General features: G+C 37.7%; 1 protein-coding gene across 2 annotated transcripts in view; it reads right to left on the reverse strand.

Annotated features, from left to right (window-relative positions):
• Window positions 1–24,242, reverse strand: part of GPC6 (glypican 6) — a 731,795-nt gene that overhangs the window by 507,311 nt on the left and 200,242 nt on the right. For both annotated transcript variants that reach the window (XM_077173559.1, XM_054628114.2), the window contains exon 2: window positions 4,398–4,556. In XM_077173559.1, coding sequence (XP_077029674.1) covers window positions 4,398–4,556 — 159 coding nt within the window. The remainder of the gene's footprint in view (window positions 1–4,397; window positions 4,557–24,242) is intronic.

Below are 24,242 nucleotides of genomic sequence, written 5' to 3' on the forward strand. Positions count from 1 at the left end.
GTCATATTTTTTCCCTATGCTTATTCAAAGGATTAGTGAGAAAATGTCACAGAACAGCTACTTGTGTCCTCATTAACATTCATGACAAAACCTTCCGGCCGGGCTGGTTTCAATTGCTGATGGAGCAATACTTAAAAGAAATTGGCTTGTGTGTGAAACAGCTGCTCAGCAATGTCACTATGCAAGGGAATTGGTGATAATAAGATGATACTATTACAGCTACACTAGGAGCATAATATATTTTAAGCTGCTTTGAGGTATACAGTGGAGGTCCAAGAAGTGGAGCATGATTACTTGTCTGTTGTTAGGAGAAGGAAACAGCTGATCATTAAGTGTCTGCTCGTATGGGTTAGTCTTACACAAAGTCTTGAGGTAAGAGAAAAAAATGTATCTGCTGGGATTCTTCACTTCCTGTGTGTTTCCTGTCTGCTGGAAAGGCTTTTTGTTTCTCTTCCTAGTGTTTGGAAGGGTATGTGTGTCCCATTGCTGAAAGAGGTATTGCACTCTCTGCCAGGACCATCGAGCACTTGTTGTTTCATAAGAACTTTTCTTATTTCAAGGCTTTATTTAATTGGCAAGATTCTTAGGAGAAGATTCTTTGGATCCTCACACATCTATTAGTGAAATCCCAGATACTGATTTTGCTTGAAATGACCATCCAGTATGTCAATGCAATGACAAATATGCAGATGATAGCAATACAGATGTAAACATCTGCACATAAGGCTCAGCCAAGAAACAACTGGCAGCTGGCATTATGTGGTGCAGTGACTTATGCTAATGCACACCACTTGTCTAGAACATGAAAACTGGAGGAAGAATTATATTGTCAGATCTTTGGTTCTGAGACATCTTTGAATTTCATATACTATGAGGAATAAATGAGTCTGGAAGAATGGAGCAGTCAAAAGTCCCTTTACAGTGACAGCTCTTTAGAAATGTGGAGTACAAATGAATAAGAAATGAAAGATTATAAAGGGCTTAAAGATGCAAGAACTGATAGGCAATTAAAAGAAAGGTATAATTTTTCTGATCATAGATGGTTCCAAATAGTTTAGTAATTTCTAAAGTTCTCTGTTACAAATTTAATCTTTAGCTGCTACTGCTTTTAACCATTACAGACATTTATTTCTTGTACAGATTTGGAAGTACCACAGTTCAGGTGAAACAAAATATAAAACTGACACAGAAATTATATAGGCAGCCAGCAGGCTGAGGGAAGGGAATCTTCATCTCAGCTCAGCACTGATAAGGCCACACATGGAGAACTACATCAAGGTCTCCACTTCCCAGTACAAGAGATATATGGACACACTGGTGCAATCCAAGCAAGGGGCAGTAAGATGAGGAGGCAGAGAGAGTTGGGACTCTTCAGCCCAGAGAAGAGAATGAGCAGGGAATCTCATCAATGTGCATAAATATCCAGTGGGGGGATATATAGCCCAGTGACAGCAGTGGGTAAAAACTAAGAAAACCAAAACAAAACAAATCAGGAGATTCCATGTAAACACAAGAAAACACTTTATTGTGAAGATGGTCAATCACCAGCACAAGTTACTCGAAGATGCTGTGCAGTCTCGATCCGTGGAGATATTAAAAATACGGCTGCACATGGTTCTGGGTGACCTGTGATAGCTGAGCCTGCTTGGAGCAGGAGGGTTGACAAAGCCATCCCCATCACATCTCAGCCATGCTCAGATTCTGTGATCCTGTGTAAAAGTGTTTGTCTCATCAGAGGCTAAAGAGACAATGTTCAAGTTACAGCAGATTGAATTTCCTTTTAGATTAAATCATGAATAGGAATCCGGGAAAAAATCCTGAAAAGGAAAACAGATCTCAAATTGCCTCTCAAAATGGAAATCATAACATCCTATCTATGCTTAAGTTATCATATCTAAGCTCTACGGTTGTGAGGCAGAAAAAAAATTAAGAACGATAAGGCTTATGAAGGTCAGATGAAAATTCTAAAGAGCTCACACACCTCTAGAAAATCTTATGTTGCAAAACTTAGTATTACCCTAAGATGTCTATTAAAGCATTGAAAAAACCCTGTAAAATCTACAAGATATCCCTTTGATGTCCTTTCAAGAGTTCTCAAAATGATATGAATGTCTGAACAAAAAAAAAAAAACTTGGCAGCAACTAGAGTTGAAATTAACTCCTCAAGGGACCAACACTAATATCTATCCCAGCATTACTTAGATATTCATATATTCTTTTATTGCTTGCATACGCTACTCTTGACAAACACAGGTACTGTGCAAAACTTCCATAAAATCATCACAATTGGCTGTATCTGTTTTGCTATTTGTGGTGTACTAGCATTAAATGGCAGAATCATGCATCAGAATTCCTTTGTGCAATCACAGTACCAAATTAAAAAACAACAACAACAACAAAAAATAGATTATGCTCAAACAGTTAAAGCACGGACCTTAGCTATTGCTTTACACTGAAAAGCATCATAGCATTTTAAACTGCAAGAAAGCTAGCTGCTTTTACACTGAAAGCCTATTAGGTGAATATATATTTCCATTAACGTCTTTGCCCTTCTGGAAAGAAGCAATTTTTCCATACAAGTGAACAAATTTTGAATAGCTTTAAAATAGCATTGAAATTCTGAAAGCATACACAAAGTTCAAATGCTCTCTGATAAGACATCACATTGCAAATTCCCTTTAAAACATCAATAATAAGAGAGAAGAAACAACTTAGTCTTTTATTCCAATTTTCTGTGGAGCAGATCCCAGAGGGGAGTATTTACGCCCAATCAGGAACCTTAAGCCATACCTTACCATCAGTATTAAGACACAGAACTTCAGATTACTGAAAAAGCTGTAATGTCTTTAAACTCAATGCAATACAGAGAGGCCTGAAGTTGACAAAGATTTAGCAAAGTGCTGTCTGAACTCTGTGGTCAATGAGCCCAGTGTTTTCAGTGTGCCACATGGTCACTGAACACCAGTTCAGTGATCACCCCGGTTTCCTTCCAGGAATAAAAAGCCCTGTGCATGCTCGAGATGGTTTGAAATGTCTGTTCTGCTGGCACACTCATCTTGTAATGTTACACACAAATTCCAGATTTTTTATTTTTAAGATCCTTTGAAAACAGCTACTTTTTTAAAATCCACTACTTAAAAAAATCATGCTTTTACATTAAAAAGGGAAGTCATCATAACTCAGAGCAGTGCACAGTCATCCCCACCTTCCAAGGACATTCTCTAAATTACATTAGCATCTGATCTGCTAGAGATTTTCCTCCAGCTCATCTTCATATTACACTTTTTCCATTCCTTTTTCTTATAATTCATTTTTTCTTCTGTGTCACATTGAGAGAATCAATATTAGAAAAAAAACTCTTTAATTGGATAATAATACAGAATTACCCTAAGGAGTTAGAGTCATCTTCACTTCTTTCTGAATGGGATCGAAGAGTTTTGAAGCAAGCTTCCAAGTTCAGAGATAACACTTCCACAATTCTCCTAAATGTGTGCATATGATCCATTACCTGAGGTTAGCCAGCTTTACCCACCTATTTGCAGGATTTCCACCTACATGCAGCTCTGCAATTCTCTTTGCAATGCTGATTTACACCTCTTAATGCCAGACTCTTTTCAACTTACACATATGCAGAAATGCTCAGGGTGACACTTTCAATACAAATACAGATTTCATATTTAGATAAAACCATGATTTGAAAACTTGGACATAACCATAAAAACAGCTTAATGTTCAGACAAACACTTAGCAAATTGTCACACCATAACCTTGATCTTGAAAAGATCTTATAAAGGCTGATCAAAAGGAAATAAGGCCCTCAAACTGTTCTTTTCTGTTCTTTCTAGGTAGAAAAGATGTGTTCAATCAACTGCTTAAGTGGTTTGTATGATAATCTCCCTCAAACACAACTCGAGACCTTAGTGTTTGGAAGCCAGGAGCCCTCTTAGAGCCTCTGTACATCACAAGAAAATCATGCAGGAAAAAAACAGCCTTAAGGCTATAAAAAGGCAGACTACACAAACACTGCTCTGCAATAACAAAAATCATGGGAGATCCACCGTTCATCTTGCAACAGTGAACATAATTACAAACCTAAATTTTGCATTTGAAACTAGGAGACAAAAATTATAAACCTCTCTATGCATATCTAATCTCTTTTTTCAACATTAGCCAAGCCTGCAGGCACTTAACAGTCTGATTCTTGATGTCATTGTAATTAAAGGCAATACTCACAAGGCTGATAAGCATACCAGCTGTATATTAACCCTTATCTTAGCAAAACTGAAAACTGCCAATGTGATATCTAATTGTAAAGAATAGAGCATTGGAATTTATTATGGATATTATGGCTTTTAAATCCCATAACCTTGAAAAAAAGTAAATTATATCCAGCCTACCATCAAACTTCTTGTGCCGGGATACGAAAGTCGTGCGTACAAAGTGACTTGTCTCCTCCACCAAGTTTTCAAACTCCAGTTTGCTCTGTTGGCTTAACTTGTCCTCCATTTCTGAGGTGCAGCATGTATATTCCTGAGGGCAGATTCTCAAATGTTCCCCTGGAATCACGATAAAAGAAGAAATTAGAAATATTTGAAAACTGATAGAAATGCGCCAGAACCAAAAAAAAAAAGGGTCTTCAGTTTTGGTGGGCTACCCAGGGAGCTCTTTAAGGCTAGACCTGAAGAGCTTGACAGGAAACATCTTGAATTTGTATCAACAACTTTGCTATAGCTGGGTATTCCTCGAAGGAGAGAGAAGACACTTTGCAGAGTTGTTTTTATACTTTAAAAAGTAAAATTGCCTCACACCAAAAGTGTTCTCCCATGCTGAAGAAGCTTTCCACATTTACTGAAGCATACTTAAAATTTGAAAAAACCAATTGCTTGTGTTCTGTTTGTTTTCAAACTGCCTGGAGAAATATCTAGTGAGATGACCTATTACAAGCCTCTGGAACTGTCAAAAATTGCAAAACAAAAACTATGTTGTCAAAACCTGAAGAACAGAAATGATACATTTTTGTAGACAGGTCCCACTTGCCCAAGTGCACCAAAACATTGTTCCCTTCTCCCCTTCCTTCCCCTCTTCTTAAGTGTATTTTAATGATTGTGTTTGGGTTTTCTTGGGCAGCATTTCTTGTCAGACTGAGCAAGTGCTCTGCTGAATAGGAGAAAGCAGTGAATAGTTTAATTAATGCTTATGTTATATGGAAATGCAATGTAAAAGGTAATGAAAGCCTCTTATTTAATTTAATAGATTTATCTCTTGAAGCACTCTGCCAGTTCTTCTGACAATATTGCTTTCTTCAGTACAATTTGCACGTGGAAACCAATTCTTCAGCTCATGAAATTAAAATGGTCTGTTATTACATGAAATGTGAATTTCCAATTGACACTGTACTAAGGGTGTCAGACACATTTAGCTTGGTTTGTACAAAGGCAGAAAATTCTACCATTTCCTCTTGAGAAATAAAGAGAATGATCTGCCTGTATGATTAAAGTTACTTGTAAGGCAATGAAAACATTTAGCTTTCTGTACACTGAATCCTGATTAAAAATCCCTCTGCAAATCTCTTAAAGGTGCAAATAAAATGATATACAAAGCCCAAGGGTTAAATAAATACTGGGGACCTGATTCTCATTTCCATTGAGGCTCCTTTCTACCACTGCTGAGCCATAAAGAAGACTAAAATGCAATTTATACCTACTTTAAGGCTGCTTTTCACCATTCTTATTATGTAGTGAGGAGAACCAGGCCCTAAGTTTTATGCTTCCCAGGGGTATAATACATTTAGCTGCTGCATCATTCTGAAGACAGCATCAAAAAGAGATTTGCACATGCTTAGAATAAACACTGTCTTGAGTTTGCCCTCACCTTATTCGAATTTATGTTTTGGTTCTCGAATGAAGTCTTTTAACTTGAAATTTAGTCATTTCTCAACCCTGACTCCTCACCCCATCTTAATTTGTTTTTTCTGCAAGAGTTTGTAATATATGAATTATAATGCCATAAGGTTTCTTTTAGCAGTCTCAAGACTTTTTAAAAGCTCATAGCTATAGATCTTCAGAAAGGATCATTTTATTATTATCAGTTACTGTTTGGCAGTACTACCTACAAGTCCCAGTCATGTCCAAATGAACCATGATATAAAATTTTGTATAAAACTGGGAAAAAATTATATCCCATGACCATCAAAATATTGTAAGGATTGCTTCCCATGTCTGCTACACCCTCCCACCACAAGAAATTAATTCCTCTCCATCCTCAAAGTCACACATCTAAGCCATAAACAACACATACAGGGACTGGTGAGCCAGCTGCTGTCAAACATAAAAGATAGTGGCAGACTAATGTTTGCCTTACCCTCTACATCTCTGTCACATTAAACTGCAACTATTCAACAGGTAAGGAAGGTGCCATAATAAGAAACAATAAAGGTTATTTCAGTAACAGTAATGTGAGTTTTTATTAGATGTCAGAAAGACAAGTAAAGTTGAAATATTGTATCATTAGAAGCAGTGCTGTGTGCTTGATTAAATAAAAAAAATACCCCATCCATAATGTCTGCAACCCCCTTTCCTCGATAAATCCAGGGTTTTTTCCTTATTGAAAATACCTACTTTCCCAGTCCCAGTCAGAGTGGTAGTTTATGCTTTTTATTATGATAATATCCTTTGGTGCCATTGCAACCGAAAATTTTTAGCAAATTCACTTTTCTTTCCTCTCTTCAACTGAAGTTCTTATTCTTTTTTGTCTGGCTCTGTTTGTTTCTCAGAATTGTCAGGCTATAAGATGGCCTAATGGTAATAATCATGTGCTTAGTAAGTAACAGCCACGAGTCTAAATTTTTTAAGACATTATATATTAGGCTGAGTATTATGACAAAATAAATTCTATTGAATGGTCATTTTTGGAGAAATAATAATTTTTTCTTTCTCTGATTTATTTAGAGTCTTAGTTTTGCTTTGCTACAAAAATTATTTCTCACTTTGCCCACTACAAACTCATTCAGATTCCTAGTGCATTGTTTTCTTTTACATGTATTTGCATTAAGTTTTCTCCTTTTAGGTCAAGGGTTATTCTTTCATTCATGAGACTCTTATACCAGCTGTATATTAACCTTTGACTGTAGAAACATGTATTTGCATTAAGTTTTCTCCTTTTAGTTCAAGGGTTATTCTTTCATTCATGAGACTCTTATACCAGCTGTATATTAACTCTTGACTGTAGAAACTCACATTTATCAGAAACACAACTCCTAGCTTACCTCACTGACTTTTTCTCCCAACAAAATGTCTTCTCCTAAATCATCTATACTAGCCACTCACCCTCATCAAAAACTTTGCTGTCCAATAATGAACTTTTTTCAAAACACATTTCTAATTCTCTCCTCCCTGTTCATAGAATTGCATTGCTGCAGAAATAAATAATAACGGAAATATTGTGCTACTTTTCATATTCTGTTTCAGGATTTTTGCTTCCTTCTCTTTCCTGCACCAGAGGATCAGGTCAGATACAGATAATGTAAAAGCATTTTCCATTGGTTCACACCAGGTGAGTCTTAGTATGCCTAAGATGTTAGGCAAAAGCTAATTTTGTAAAAATAAAGCTTTTAGAAATTTTTGCTCATAAACCCTGCAATGTTTATACTGGCCACGACTGGCTGCAGTTTCCAGAAGTTCATAACTTGGACAAAAGTTCATGTGCTTTCCTGGGAATGGCAAAGGGAAACTCTCTGACAAAGTAATTTCTGTATGCTTAATCTTTTTTTTTTTACTTTTTAAAAGCATGATTCTCATTTCGTGCTTGTTATTATCAAACCTCCAACTAATGTCAGAATTGCCAGGTCATTAGTTCACTCCTTGTAAAAAAAAAATTTAAAAAATGGACACACTTTTCTTAGCATTAAAGTAGGGGGTTTGTTTGCTGGGTTTTTATGTTGTGTTTTGCTGGGAGGGGTTGTGTTTTTGTTTTTTTCTTTGTTTGGTTGGTTTTTTGATTGTTTTTTTGTTTTGTTGTTGTTGTTAGTTTGGATATTTTTAATAATGAGGTGTGTGCTTTATTTTGGATTTTCTTCTTCTTTTGTGATCTAAGAGGCTGTTTGGATTGAAAACAACTCTGCAGGCTAATTTGACTGTGCTTCCTCTGATTTTTTGAATTGGATCATTTACCATTTGCATTTTGTAAAACATTGTTCTATTACCACAGAAAGTGTTTAATCACTAATTTGTGTATTTACACACCTCAAGTATTTTGCAGGCTGAAAATGTGCTCGTAACTAATGTACCAGTTCTTGCCTTGGGAAACTCCATATGGTCGAGGTTCTTATGCTAATTTTAGCAACAATTTCCGTGGCACAAGTGGCATTGGTTATAATTGACCAGTTTTTCCTTGCTGCAAATGGTGTCTCCCCAAACAAGTTTGACACGAATGTAGTTACACTGCACCAGGCTGAACAGCTACTAACTCAATATTTCCAGCCACCTACCACAATTCTTCTAACCACTGTTTCCAGCTGAAGATGCTGACCTACATATCTCTCCTCATGTGGCTTATGTTATATAAATCAAATCAATTGCCTACTACAAATTCAGCTACCAGTATTCAATTTCAGTTTTATTACAGCTGTAATCTCACACCTGCCTTCACATGATCCAAATTGGCAAGTTTTGCAGTTGAATTTGGCAATCCTGCTAGCAATGCTGCTTTGAAGTGTGATAAAGCAATTTATAAAGCACTTGTTTTATATTCAGATGTATTACTGTTTGGTGTCCTTAAAATGTGCTACAAAACTCAGAAGTCTTTAAAAAATCGCAACTTACAGCTCTCAAGCTGAATAAATGCTTTTACTGCATATCAAAATGCCAGAACTGATCTGAGAGTGGTAACTGCTTGCAGAAGATATAGTCTGAAGGATTAGTAAACCCTATGGAATATAACATTACCCTCAACAATTTAACCACCAGATTTCCTTAACACCTTGGTTATATTATTAGAAATGGAAGTATTATCACATAACATATTTATTATCAGGCAGAATTTTTTATGGGTCATGCTGCAAGTTTAGCAATTTTGGAAGCAATTCTTTCTGAGGCAGTCAAAATTTTATAGTTCTTAATCTAATCATAAATTTCAAGCCATGATAGTGGTCTGTTCACAGAATGGCAGGGCTAACTGTATGATGGGGAGAATAGAAACAGAGTCACTAACCTGCTTCATTAATCCGGAAATGAATAAAAATTATTAAATAAAAGGGGTAAATTAAAGATGTGCTTTTAAACTTGATCACTTTGTATGCATCAACAGAGCCTAAAAGAAGAAAAGGTAGCTCTATATTCTTCACCTTGCAGGTTACATTGATGTGATTTGGCTTTGTCATTAGCTGTGCTCTTTGAAACTTGAAATACTTGCTTCAGACCTGCTCATATTCAGCCACTTGTGGAGAAAGCAGTGGAATTTATTAACAGTATGAGCTTTAACAAAGACAAGTATCAAGTAGTACACCTGGAACAGAAGAGCCAAAGAGCCCAGTACATGCTGACACCTGTGTGGCTGGGGAGCTGCCTTGCTGAAAAGGATGGGGGCTCCTAGGGGACATCCAGCACACGTGAGACAACAATACCCTGCAGCAGCAGATGTAAATCTGATACTGGGCTGCATCCCAGGGGCATTTCTAGCAGAGGCAGAGACATGATCATCCCACTATACTCAGTGCTTGTCACGCTGCACCTGGAGCACCGTGCCCCATTCTGGCCCCCACAAGACAAGAAAGATGCAGACTGGAGAGGGTCCAAAGGAACAGCAGGAAGATTATCAAAAGACTGGAGTGTAAGGAAAGACTGAAAGAGTCAGGTTTTTTTTTTTCCCTGGAGAAAGAGAAGGCTCAGGTGGGACCCAATCAAGGTATTACAGTTGTTAAAGGGAAGGTACAAAGAGGATGGGGCATCTTTCTTTACAAGGACCCACATGGAAAAGCAAGAGGCAAAAGATACAAATTGTACCAGGAGAAGTTTCATCTTGGCATAAGAAAGAAATTTCTTAAAGTGAGAACTGATGGACTAGTCACTGGGACAACCTCCCCAGGGCCATGGTGGATGCCTCATTGCTGGAGCTTTTCCAGATTTGATTGGACAGGGTGTTAGTTAACCCCATCGGGGCTCCCTTTCCCTCAGTACCTGAGACCAGATGATCTGCCTGCATTCCTTTCAAAGTGGGCTCTTCTGTGGTTCTGTGATTAGTTATTTCAGAACTTCCTACCTCTCAGAATATAAGTGACTGGAACAACTTGACTTTGTTTCTAAGTTAACATTTTCCACCCAATTTTCTGTATTTTTTATTATTGTAAAAGATTATTTTAAACTGATGATAAATAGAGTTAAAAGGAAAACCTCATTCAACTTTAACCCTTGCCCACTGTTTTGAGATTTGGATCATTTTCAGTATGGGTGATGATGTTTTTGAATGCCTACTTTTTGAAGTTTTCAAGGAGCATTGGAAACTCTTAATGATCACATTATTAATTTTCTAATAGTGAAAGCTATACTTCTCCAATACACTTACACCATTCTGTCACACATCTGCTAAGAGGAAACAGTGCTGTAGAAGAATTTGACTGACAATCATCTTTAATTAAAAAAAAAAAAAACAAACCCAAACAGCACTATCATGTTTTCTGCATTAACTTTTTTAGCAGTTAAAAATAAATTGGAAACATGAATTTTAGCATTTCAGGCAATATTAAACCAGCAAAAATTAAAATATCATTTTGTTGGACAAAACCCTGTTCTCTAACCAAAAAGTCCTAAGGCTCCTTCTGACTTTGTAATTATCTTCTCTGTGGGGTATAACAGCCCTGCAAGCAGCCTCTGTAAAACTGCACCTGACATTCAAGTCACAAATTGAACTTTCCTACTCAAACTAAAAGGAAACAGATTATGTTTTAAATTAATTCCATCGTAATATTGGCCTGACAAGTGATGACAGGAGCAATATTTGCACAGAAAATGACAGCTGGAGGAAGGGAGGGAAACCTGTCTGTAACACACAGATCGTGCCATCAGACACAGCTCTCCTAATTTTAATCAAAGGAATATTGAACTTGAAAACCTTTTATGTCTGGTGGATTCCAATAAACCTGTGCAACTACCCCAAGAATAAAACTGACTCATTTGTTTGCCTCAGAACTCAGATCATCTTTGCTCAGATTCCTTTTGTTCCTTGATTTCTTTGAGGTCAATTAAAAAATGAATGCCTTCCAAACAGACTGATAATTAGTTAACAGTCTCTTCATTACAGGTCCCACAGGGAACATTCATTTACAAGAAGCCCTGACCCTGTTGTCCTTGGGAAGATTTCAGTAATAAGTTACTGAAGCCGAGGCCAAGGCAAACTTGTTCAGACTAAGACTATACAGATGCTAAGGAAAGAACTGAACTCCCTTGAGTATTCCCAACTAAACTACTAGAAGCAGTACCACTGCTCCAATGCTCAGGATCATTTTATTTTCCAAGCATACACAGTCAGACAAATTGTTTTTTGATAACACAGTTTGTGAGAAGAATCTCTAGTTACCTCTTGGAGAGTGTATTACTGGCTTTGTGCTCAGTGCCTTGTGGAAAGCAAACAGCAAGGCTGTGATTCAGCACCAACAGTTTCATCATCTCACTGGCTACATGGCTGCAATTTTCTGACTTCAAAGCATGCTCCCACCTGGGAACAGCAGCCAACTCCCCCTCCCCCTGAATTGATTTTTGCTGTTTATTAAGTTCCCTACTATAACAGCAGAAATATCTTATATAGCATTATAGTGAGAAGTGGAATACAAGCAGCACATTTCTTTACCATGACCATAAAACACAATGCAAGGCAGGCTTTAAATTTAATCAGCCCTCAGAACAATTTAATGATTAAGGTAGCAGGATGAGATTGTACACATTCATGCATTTATAAAGATTTTAATCAACATTCTTCACGTAAAACTGAAATCCAAAGATGTGATTGTAGCACATGGTGTATCAGACAGATTTACACCACTTAGGCCACATACCCCCTGAAATACTGTTGCAGAAGGAGAATATGCTGAACTTAGCTTCCTGGGACTAAGTGAGTATGCTGTACTAGCCAAACCAGTCCTTAAGACAGTTATACCATTACTAATATAGATACATCAAAGGTTAAAGCTGAATGGGATACTGTCATGCCATTTGACTGAATTGTCAAGTGTATTTTAAAGCTGTGCAGATCCCTTGCTAATCACTGCATTGTCATGCATAAAATCCATGTTTCTAAAATACTAAACTTAACGACAACTGTTTAAGAGTCATTAATCAAAGTGCTCTCCTCTTATTCTCTTATATTGATGCCTTCAATCAGCCCAGTGAAACCTTTTTGTGCTACCATTAAGCAGATTAATTTACGTTTTTGTCTTCTGATTAATAATGACATGCTTTCCTGCAATGCCAGTCACAGAAACAGCTCAGGAAGACAAACATGATAATGTTGAGTTGGTCATAAGTCATAGGCTGTAATGGATACACCAGTGGTTAAGACTCTGGTGCCTCTGCCATAAACTCTTTATTGAAATATTTTTCATCCTAATCTCTTTCTTAACTCCTTCAGGAAAAAGACAGGACAAAAAGGGAGGCTACAATTTGTAAAGGTCTGAGAGTCCTGTTATCATACTGATCAAGGTCTACCCATGAAATTTAGGGCCAGAAATGCTGGCATTTGACCTTTAATTTCTGTTCGGAGCCAACCACTGTGAAAAGCAAAATTCCTCTACCAGTTCCTAAGTATTAACCTTTACTGTGACACAAGTTGTAAGGCAACAAGAAGCAAAGCACTTTCTCCAAGTTTGTGTATCTTTGACTTAATAAAGGGGGGGGGGGGGGGGTAATTTTTTTTTTTCTTTTTTATTTTCCTCCAGAGAAGCATGCTAAGAATACATCAACATGTATAATGGCCAGAGAAATCACTCAATGAGAGAGAGGCCAAATGCTGCAAAAAATAATGTCCTGTTTCCCCCATGCAGGAGTTCTGTGGTCTGCAAGCCAAACTTGGTGCAAGTTGACCAGTCCCCAACTCGGTTCTGCAGATCCAATCTCTGTTACAATGTGAGAAAGTACCTGCTAAAGCCAAATAAGGTTCTGGAAGCAAGGCACAGACAGAATTGTGGGAGATTCAAGAAGAAAACTACTGATATGGGAAGGTGTAAAACCCTACAGGAAAAATGTGACAAACTTGAGGGTGGCAATGAAGAAACAAGGAAAACCAGCTAATTCCTGACCTAAATGATGACTGCATGAACACCTGAGTGTTATCAGGTGATTTATCACTGATGGTAACCATCTATTGCTTGGCCTCATAGCTCATTGGCTCTAGTTGAACATGCTCTGCAGTGACTCTGGGAGCCTTAACTCCCAGGGTCATGGGAAGAGGCAGAGACATAAAAAACTCCCCCAGGTGCTCCTCCTGATCAGACAAGTAGAAGAACATACCACAGTAGGTGGGTGCCTTTTTCTGCATGTGGCCTCACCTTCAGGTGGGAGAGTCTCAGAACTAAAGAAATAAGTATTTAGGTCTTTCCTAAAGCTGCAGAAGAGAGTGTCCTATGACTTTCCACAGTAAATCTTATGCAAGTAAAGAATTCAGATCATTTCTGCCCACTCTGATGAAAATCAACACGGCTGAAATGACTCTCCCTCAATAACAGAGGATACCAGCTGACACTGGAGGAAGAAATACAGATATCCACTGAGACTGTGCCAGAGGGAAGTCCCCTCATGAAAGATTTTTTTTTTCCTATTGAATAACTACTTTCAGACTGTTTTTTCACTTATGTGACAAATTTAACTTCATGGAACTGAAAATAAACATGTGTTCAAGCATGCATAGAAATACTCTGAATTACAAAGATTCTAATTATCAATATGAAACAAAGGTTTCTCACTGAATATTGTCACTGTATAATGCAAATAGAAATTCTATATTATTAAAACCATGGAGAGGCAAAAGTTTTATTAATATGCAAGAAATTCTGAAACATTTTCAATAAATTATATTTCCTTAGGAATCTCAGGATTCAGCAGTAAAGCCTGACATTCTTGAAATCCTGCTCATTGCTGCTTTCAGATTCTCAGTTTCAACAACTTGCTGTCACATCTTGTAGCACCTGGGTGGGGGTGTCCAGGTCCTCCCATCTTTCAGACAAGCTGGACTCATGGGCACCCTCTGAAGAGGGAGGCAGCTGGTGTGTGTGCAACTAAAGTTGCCTGGGATGTGTTTGGACTGAAGGTGGTTCAGAAAACAGTGCTGTCACTCTCCAGCAGAATTTGGAAAGCTTTGAAGGGTTCCTGAGCATGGTCTACATGGTTTTTTTCTTGTTACAGGCCCAGTGCTGTCTTAGAGCTTGCCAATTTTCATAACCTCTGAGGTTTCCACATTACAGGAGATAGAAATTCTCTTAGCTGCTGGTTCAGGTCAAGTTCTCAAGTTTCTGTCTCTTTCCATGTGTATCCAAGGGTTATAGCTATATCCCTCAATAAAAAGGACCTAGCTACTGATACATATGGTTAGAGGAGCTTGCAGCCGTAAAGGGAAAATCCCCTTTTATGCACCTAAAAATTTTGGGTGAGGGCTTGAGCTAATTTCTTAGCCCATTTTCATACAAAGATCCCAACAGAAAGGACTGTTGCTTTGCTTGACTTTAGGATCCCTCTGCTCTAGAGTGGGATCTGGACAGGCTGGATGGATGGGAAAGGCCAATGGGATGAGGTTCAACAAGGCAAAGTTCCTGCACCTGGCTCCCAGCAGCCCCACTCACTGCTACAGACTGGGGGCAGAGTGGCCAAGAGCTGCCCATTGGAAAAGGACCTGGGCATGCTGGTCAACAGTGAGATGAACATGAGCCAGTGAGTGCCCAGATGGCCAAAAAGGCCAATGTCATCCTGGCCTATATCAGCAATAGTGTGGCCATCAGGACCAGGGCATGGATTGTCCACTTGTAGTCAGCCCTGGTGAGGCCACACCTTGAATCCTGTGTCCAGTCCTGGGCCCCTCACTGCAAGAAAGACTTTGAGATCCTGGAGCATGTCCAGAGAAGGGTGATGGAACTGGTGAAAGGTCTAAAGCACAAGTCCTACGAGGGGCTGAGGGAGCTGGGGATGTTTAGATGGCAGAAAAGGAGGCTCAGGGTAGAGTCTCTACAATTGCCTGAAAGGAGGGTATAACAAAGTGGAGGTTGGTGCCTTCTCTGAGGTAACAAGTACCAGGACAAGAGGAAATGGCCTTAAGTTGTGCCAGGGTAGGTTTAGATGGATAATACGAAAAATTTCTTCATGGAAAGTGTTGTCAAGCCCTGTAACAGGCTGTCCCTGGAAATGCTTGAATTGCCATTCCTGCAGATATTTAAAAGAAGTGCAGGTGTGGCTCTTAGGGACATGGATTTTGGTGGCCTTGGCAGTGCTGAGTTATCAACTGGTCTCTCTTCATGGTCTTTACCAACATAATGATTCTATAATTCTAACAATGAATTAGAGAGGGGTGCTTCAGAGGTGCTGGCAGAGCAGGCATGACATTGTCCTTGACTTTAAGTGGTTTCCCAGCTTGAAGGAGGATACAGGGCAGGTGCATCGTGCACTGCTGAGGCTGCAAGCTTGAGAATGTAGGCAGTATAATGAATGCAGTGTAATAGAAAAACCTGTTTGCTACATCATAGTATTTTTTCAATCAATATTTTCCAGCAGTACACTGTTTGCTCTGAAAAAACTTTAAGCTCACTCTAATTAACAGAAACTATGTTTTCATAATATCATCCAGCCACAGTAATCACTGCCAAAAGGAAAAAGAAAGTTTTCTAGAGGATAGCAGCTAGCCACAACAATTTCCCTTTCCCATTATTCCCAATAGTGTTTGAGATCTAATCTATTGTTAGCTCTACAGAGTGGGCATTTTGTTCTTTGTTCATGTTTTGGTTTGATTTTGTTTTGTTTTTTCCCCCCTGCATTTAGACACAAAACCAGTCAGAGCAATTTCTTTTTAGCTTCTTTTTTATTGTACTTCTATCAATACCCTCTAGGGACTGTGATACTTGGTAAGGGTCAGGGTCTTCAAAATCAATAACTGAATGTTTCTTGCTCTTCAGGTGTTTTAATGTTAAAGGTTTGACCTTTATGATTAAAGCTCAGCTTGAAAGGAAATCCCTTTAGGTTTCTGAATTCTTCTCTTATGTAATCACATTTTTGAATGGACATTTTTGACTGTGTAAATTAAAAGTCTTTGGTGCACTTTTACAGATTTAATCAAAGAATTTAAATATAGAAGAATAAAGTAATAAGCTATACCTTTTCTATCAGTCCTTTAGGGAATTACTTTTACCTTCTTAATATAGCTTTTTTGGGGGCCCATTTCTTTAGTAAAATCACAGCTTTTGACTGGCACCTTACAGCAGTGACCATCCTCTTGTTAATTTGTGGTTATTTTATAAGCCACACTTTAGGAAACCCAAAACTCCTGAAAAAACAACCAAACTTTAAAAAAAATCTTTATTGAAAGAACATCATCTACAGGATATGACAGGCATCATATTTTCCTTGAAGAAGCTTAATAATTATTGTTCATTATGATTAAATGGGATATTTCCTATAAAGAATACTTGGCACTCTTTGTTACTATTTACTCTGTGTACTTTGGCTGACATAACATGGACAGATACTATCCAAAGTGAGTACTTGTCTCTTGGAGAAAATTCCTTGCAGATCTATTGCACATTGAGCCAGAAAGAAAGTTGGCAAACACTATGTCAAAGTCCTTTGTGCTTTTTGCTTTTACTATAAATAAGACACTGAGGCATCTGTCTGAATTCAGATCACCTTGAGTACATTCCTGTCTTAGCTCCTTCTCTCAGAAGCTACTCAGAATAAAGTATTCCCTGGCCTCTGCTGCATGGATGGAGCCAAATTAAGGTATAACAGTAATGACAGGCAAAAATGTAAGGAAGTCTCTGAGGATGTCTGTACAAACCTCAAATGACTGCCCACCTTATCCCAAAAACTGTTAAAAACAGCTATAAAAATTCATAAACACATGCCAGACAGCATTGCAGATGTAGATAGGATGATTCCAGGTTTTGTTATTATCTCTGAAGTTCTAGATGTAAGGATTTCTCAGTCCCTGTGGAAGGGCCCATTGCGTTCCCTGGGTGCCTTGGGTTAAACCATTTGAATTTGCCTTCCTTTACTCTCTTCTTCCCTTCTCCTCCTCTTTGGAGAGAGCCCTGTGGCCCTGCCAAGGGGCTCTGTGATTATGCCATCTGGGCAAAAGTGGTGCTTATTTGCACCCCTAATAGGGAGTGACTGTGATTATCTATAGAAATCCCCACAAACAGCAAGAAGAAATCTCTAAAATAAAAGCTAGGTCAACATGCACATTATTCCAATATGAATCATGTATATTTAGGAAAGAGCAATATTTTGGAATTTTTTTTATTAACTATGAACTGTATTTCAACCCTGGGCTCAACAGTAGCAGTAGTAAATATATTACAGCACTTTTTGGTGCTCTGTTGAACTAATATATGCCTAAAATCTTGGGCCTGAAATATTTTGGGTTTTTTCACCTTGGCAAAAAAATTGTAAAGAAGAAAATAGTTCTAGGCAATATATTATTCTTTAAATATTAGTTACTAGTAATTTCTAAAGCCTATAAAGTTGACATTTTCAGCAATAGTATTGACTTTTACTGTCCTTACAATTAGTTTAAATAGAAAATGTCCTGATAAAACTTACATTATCTTTTTCCTTATCACTGTCTGCATTGATTGTCAAAAGTAAGTAATATATAATGTATTTTCCTTGTATATCACAAATAGAGTTATAAAAGATGACTGACAAGTTTCAGTTTAGGAATACATCTAGTAAATTATAGATGAAAAAACATCAAACTGTCTTTCCCAGCCTTCACAGAGTAAATGTCGGCAAGTGAAGGTAATGTCTGTAATTACCGAGGAGAAAAAAAAACAGTTATGTGGTAAAATGTGCAAACCATCTAAAAGAAGATCTCCACTCACTGTGATTTCTATATGTGCTTTAAGTTACTGCAGAACTGTGTCACAATTGAACATCAACCTGCAAAGTCTCTCTTTCATGGTTTGATTCATGGGCAATAAGGAGACCCAGGAGATGGAACTTTCCTCTGAAGTGGTGATTTACACAATCATGATTTACACAATCAAACTAGAAATAGTATGGACAAGTTATGAACATTTGCACAACACTGTACATGCAATTAAAAGCACGGAGTGACAAAAAGATTTTTTTCTTCTTGTGAAACTGTTGAAAGCCATTCTCTGAAAAACTGGAGTGGTTTGGCTGCTTCTGTGACAAAAAGTGTATCAAGATCAGTCTGCTCATAGAGGGCTTATGAGATAAGGCAACAAATCACATTCTGCAAAAGAAGTCATCAGCAAACAAGCCAGAATGGTTTATGAAAAAGTCATATACAAAATATACACATCTGCCAGTAAATAACCTCTTCACTGAGCTGGCACTTTTCTAAATTACAAATTAGGGATTCATGATCCTAATAAATACAATATACTACCAGTTGACAGGTTTCACAGCATTTTATGTTTCTGAAGGAGATTTATAGGTTTATAATGAGGAATAATACAATGCAGGTGCTATTAACTTCGCTAAAAGCCAGGTGCAAAAAAGGAAAAGGAAATCCTTTACATCTTGATTAAACAGAAAATACCAAAGCTTTTCTAATTTTTTTTATTGTCTACTGTTTTCTAAGGAAAAATGTCCCTATTTCAAGGCAATTTCTAAGCAGTGTAATTAATGTGGTGCAGCTCACAAATTGCCTAATGAGTACTGTGTTTAATGAATATTCTTTTAAAGTTTCTGGCTATTTTCTACATTCATTCAGCGACAGCAGTTGCTCAACTGCAATAGCAGTTTTTGAGCACTTGTTGCAGATGTTTCCAACCATTTTCTGCCAAATGCAAATTCAGCTACTTGAGTGATTGAATTATCAATGCCAATCTTAGCTGATACTACTTTTAAAAGATTAATGTCCTAAAGGGAGAATCAGATTACTACTAGCATTCTTTTAACGTCACTTTAGGAACACTCTAAATCCCCTTCCACAGAACAGAGTGCTTCTTAAAATCTATATAGCACATTTAAATAGATTTAGCCTTCCTCACAATATGGTTGCAAAGTATCTAGAGCTGTGGTGGGTTGACCCTGGCTGGATGCCAGACACCCACCAAAGCTGCTCTATCACTCCCCTCTGCAAGTGGATGAGGGAGAGTTTATGAGTTGAGAAAAGGACAGGACTCACTGATTGCCAATATGGGCAAAACAGACTCAGCTTGGGGATATTAACTGAATTTATTGCTAACAAAATCAGAGCAGGCTAATGAAAAGTAAAATATATCTTAAAAACACCTTCCCCTAACCTCACCCTCCTTCCCAGCTCTACCTCCTCCCCCTAGAAGTGCAAGGATATGGGTCCAGAGATCCCTGCCAGGACCCTTCTCCAGCACGGACCTCCCACAGGCTCACAACCTTCTTTTGGGCAGCCATGGGCATCTTTTGGGCATTCCACATGGGTGTCCTCCATGGGCTGAGGGTGGATCTCTGTATCCCCAGGGACCTCCATGGGCTGCAGGGATGCAGCTGCCTCACCATGGGCTGGCTGCACCAGGGGCTGCAGGGGAATCTCAGCTCTGGCACCTGCAGCACCTCCTGCCCCTCCTTCTGCACCGACCTTGGTGTCTGCAGAATTTTTCCTGGCACATGCTCTCACTCTGCTATTCTCTGGCACCCACTACAACTGCACAACAACTTTTCTTCCCCATTGTTTACTGTGTTATCACAGAGGTGCTACCACCATTCCTGCTTGACTCGGCCTTTGCCGGCAGAGCTGTGCTGGAGCTGGCTGCCGTTGGCTCTGCTGGACATGGGGAAAACTTCTGGCAGCTTCTCACAGAAACCACCCCTGGAGCACCCCTGCTGCCAAAACCTGGCCATGCACACCCAAAAGAAAAGTTAAATTCTATCTTAATGGAGTTGTCATACAAAATTAATGCTGCATAGTCTCTGACCAAGTTCTAAAACTACACAAAAACTAATTAAAAACAAGTCACAAAACAGCTATCTAGGCTACTCCTTGCTGTCATTTAATAATTCAGTAGTATCTGACAACTCATAAAGTAACTACCACAGGATAACATTACTTCCTAGAAAATGAAAGCTACCCACAACATCCAACATAAACTCTTAAATGAGGATGATGATGATGATGATGATGACAGTAATAAATTCTGCAATAACTTTTGCATCTGAAAGTAGCACTAAACTCTATGTGATAACTTACACACCTGAAATCCTTCATCCATAAAAATTGCCACCATTAAAATTCATAAGGACAAGTTGCTGAAAAATGTATTTTTATTGATATTTGGAGTTTAAATTTATAATTACATTATTACTCATCATTTATATATTATCAAATCATTGATTTTCCTTTTATACACCTACAAAAATATAGGAAAATTTGGGTCTGATCATGAGCTCCACACTCATGATTTAAGCAAAGAGGATCTAAAATGAATCAAACATGCTTGCTTATAGTTAAGGTTGCATTTGGTATACAATGAAGTAGTATGATTCACCTATCAAATGATTATAGTCCTTGATGCAGCCTTTGCCTATTAGAACATACAAGTGTGTGACTACTTACTCATAATCAGATGATGAATTCAGTCAAGACAACCTTAATGTATTGATATCTAAGATATGTACGAAACCAGCAAATTAAGCACCTTCACTGTCTTCTTCATTCAAGTGATACTCAAGAGCTTCCAGAGCAAGAAACTAGAAATCCTGTGTGACCAACTTCCTGCTGAAGTCCCTATAACAATCTGAAACTATTATTACTATTACCACTAACATAAAATTCTGTTTAAGAGATTAAAAAATGATAGCCTTATAATAATAAAGACTTAATAAAGGCACATATGCTAGAGACAGAATCTTGTAAGGTCCCACAATAATTCTAAGTTGATTTGCAATATAGTAGATCTGTGAAGACGAAATAAGTAATAAAAAAAAGTTCAAAGCTTTAACCAATCTACCTCCTTCAGGAATGAATTCTAGAGTGAAGATAAGAACTGAGTTCCCTGCATTTTTAAAGGTAGATGCTGCATACTTCATGTCAAGCTGCAGGTCTGTAAGTACAGACTGCAAAGAGAAGCAGTAAGCAGTGATTTAATGCTAATTTGAAACGTCATTCAGAGTTGAGATAGTATCTAAGACTTATTTGACAAGACACACCCAAAATACAAAATGATCAAACTGAAATTATGTCAGTTATTTTATGAGCAAATTTAGGTCTCTGAATGTTGCAGAATATCCTTTACAAGGGGCTGTATCATCAGAACAGATTAATTAGATGAAAAGTAGAAGTACTACAGGGAATGACATCCACACCAGTGAAAGTGGGATGGATCAAAGAAATAGAATGGTATCATGACATTCCCCAGGTGACTACATCTTACTTTATTAAATGTTCCCATAGCATGGCATGATCATGTTTGTGCTTTATTTCTGCTGCTCAGAAATGAACAGAGTTCACCCATTTTGTTTCACAGAGTCAAGCTAATATAATCTTCAGTTCTGATCTGCCTAAATTGCTGTTCTGCAAGTCTGTGAATGTTTCCACAATCTTCTAAAAAAAATGCAGTCAAACTTGTAAAATTTTCTTTACGTACCCACTTAATGTGTAAGTTTGCATAACTATGAGGCTCACCCAGGATTGGACTGTAATCCTTAGATTGTCTCAGTTTGCTTTTGGATAGTGTAATTAAATTGTCAAAAAAAGGTCTAGTGCTTTTGAAATATGAGAAGGAAACGGGGACTGAAAGAAAGGGAAATGAAAAGAGAGAGACAGTCAAAGTGTATTAATAATGAGGCTATAAATAATGTAACATTTGTCCAGAAAGAACCATATCATTGCTATTTTAATTTTCATAAGCTCTCAACTAAAATAGAATATAAAAGCAAATCACACTAATTATTTAGACAGAACAAAACCTCACATTATTTCAGATACTTTGAACTGAAACAATGTCACCTGAATAAATGCGCCAGTAATGCCACAGCATTACCCTCTTATGGGAGCACAGAAGAATGAAGGTTAAGGAATATGAAGTGTGGGATAAGTAGGCAGCTTCTGCTCCAAAAGAGGTAGAATAATGTGAGTATGAGCTTGACTATACCACATGCATTGGGACTGTATATTTGGCTAGCAGTTTTCTGGTTAAGCCAGGCAGGAAAGCAGAACCTATCCTGGTCTTCTACAACTTCCTGATTCAGACATGGTTCTTAAGAAAGCACAATCCAGTGTCAGGATGAAGGGTTTGGGTCTTAAAGAAGCTTTTTCACAGTTGGAGATCTCCAGGAAAAGACAGTTGTCCTTCCTGCAGGTTCACTCTGCAACACCCACATCCACAAACACGCTATAGCTGGTAGTTACACTTTCAAGATTTTGCTCAATGTCACACAGCTTTGCTGTGAATGCAATACATTGGTATTTTTCCACAGAACCCTTGCTTCTACAGCAACTTTTAAGAGGTTATGTCAATTAGCATTTTTTTTCCCATGCCAAAACACAGCCAAAAGAGGGTAACAGCAAGCTCGTATAGCTGCATATGAGTGAAAAACCAGACATATGGAGTGTGAAAAAGAGAAGTGAAATCATTGAAGAAGAGCTAGCAGATAATGCTTCATAGGAAATTCAGCCTTTTTTTGAAACAATGAAAAGTAAAAAATGTGGTGATATTTTTCTAGATGTAATCTGTAGCATCCCACATTTTTAGAATTCATTTAAACAATCTCATTCAGATATTTTGACGCTACTGATGCTTGTGCCTTCAGTTGCACTTAGATCTGATCTGTACCACAATAACAGAACCAAATGCACAGAACTTCAAAAATACAATAAAATCTTCATATACAGTCTTCCTTAATCATATTGTCCTACATACATATGCCTTCAATCTTCCAAACTGACTATTCAGTCTCACTGAAATCTGCCACATGGGCTAAGTTTGAGGACAATTAGTGTTTTGAAATTGTAAGGTACCTAATGGTAGCAAGCTGAAACTTTAAAAATATGAATTACAGCTCAGTTTTAGACAGATATTCAAAAAACCCCAAATGTATCTCCACACATCCCCCAAGCAACTGAGTTGTTAAAGCTCAGTTGAAGCAACTAGGTCTTCATAAAAGCTGTGGGTAAAAACACTACAGTTCATCATATGGTATTTTAAAATAATACACTTAAGTACTGCTGCAAACTAAAATTTCTTTTCCTTGATCATAATCAAATGCATCTAATAAATTAAAATAAAGGCAGGAGTTTTCATTGTCAATCCATGGTAAGGACAGTGTCTTAACAAGATCCAAAGATTTACATGCTTTCTGGTACTACATTGCTGCAGAAACCTTCAGGGCACAATGCTGCCTAGGATGCTTCACTCACAAACTAAGTTTAAATGCTTTTAAGTTTCACCACGAATTGATGGGTGAAAATAAAGAAGTATTTTTCTTCTCAGTGTGCTAACTTTTTTTTTACTGAGTAATATTTAATGAAAATAGAAAGAAAAGAGTTTTCTGGTCTGTATCTTCAGTTCAATTCTGTAGAACAGACTTCAGATACAATGATTGGCAGGACTCACTGGAAAACCTGAAAGACCTGCAAGATTGAAAACCTTTTTCTCTTACCAGTTTTCAAGATCTGCAACTTTATGAAACCCCTTCTGCACAAATATTTTCCACATGCACTTTTCTCCTTATGCCACCTTGGAAAAACTGCCTTTCTGGCTCATAGTACTGTTTCCATTTTTCTTTCAGAAAACAGCCAACAGTTTGTATATTCACTTGGGACTGGTCTGCAATTCATTTTAAGCAATACATTTAAATAATAGGGAGATCTGAACATTTTCAATTCTTTTTATACTTTTTTACATCTGACTAAAATGAGCTGTCTGTTAAAGTGGTAGTCTATGGGGCTCACCTCTATCCATGTTATGTGTCTCATAAATATTCAGAAACTTGTTTTGATGTTGAAAATTATTGTATTGTTTTTGTTTTATCTCACTGTCCTTGAAACAAAAGAGTGCATCATACTTGCAAAGAAGTTTTCACATATTGTCATTCTAAAGTTTCATATCCACTACA

Source organism: Agelaius phoeniceus, chromosome 2, assembly GCF_051311805.1.
Source record: "Agelaius phoeniceus isolate bAgePho1 chromosome 2, bAgePho1.hap1, whole genome shotgun sequence".
Classification (NCBI taxonomy): Eukaryota; Metazoa; Chordata; class Aves; order Passeriformes; family Icteridae; genus Agelaius; species Agelaius phoeniceus.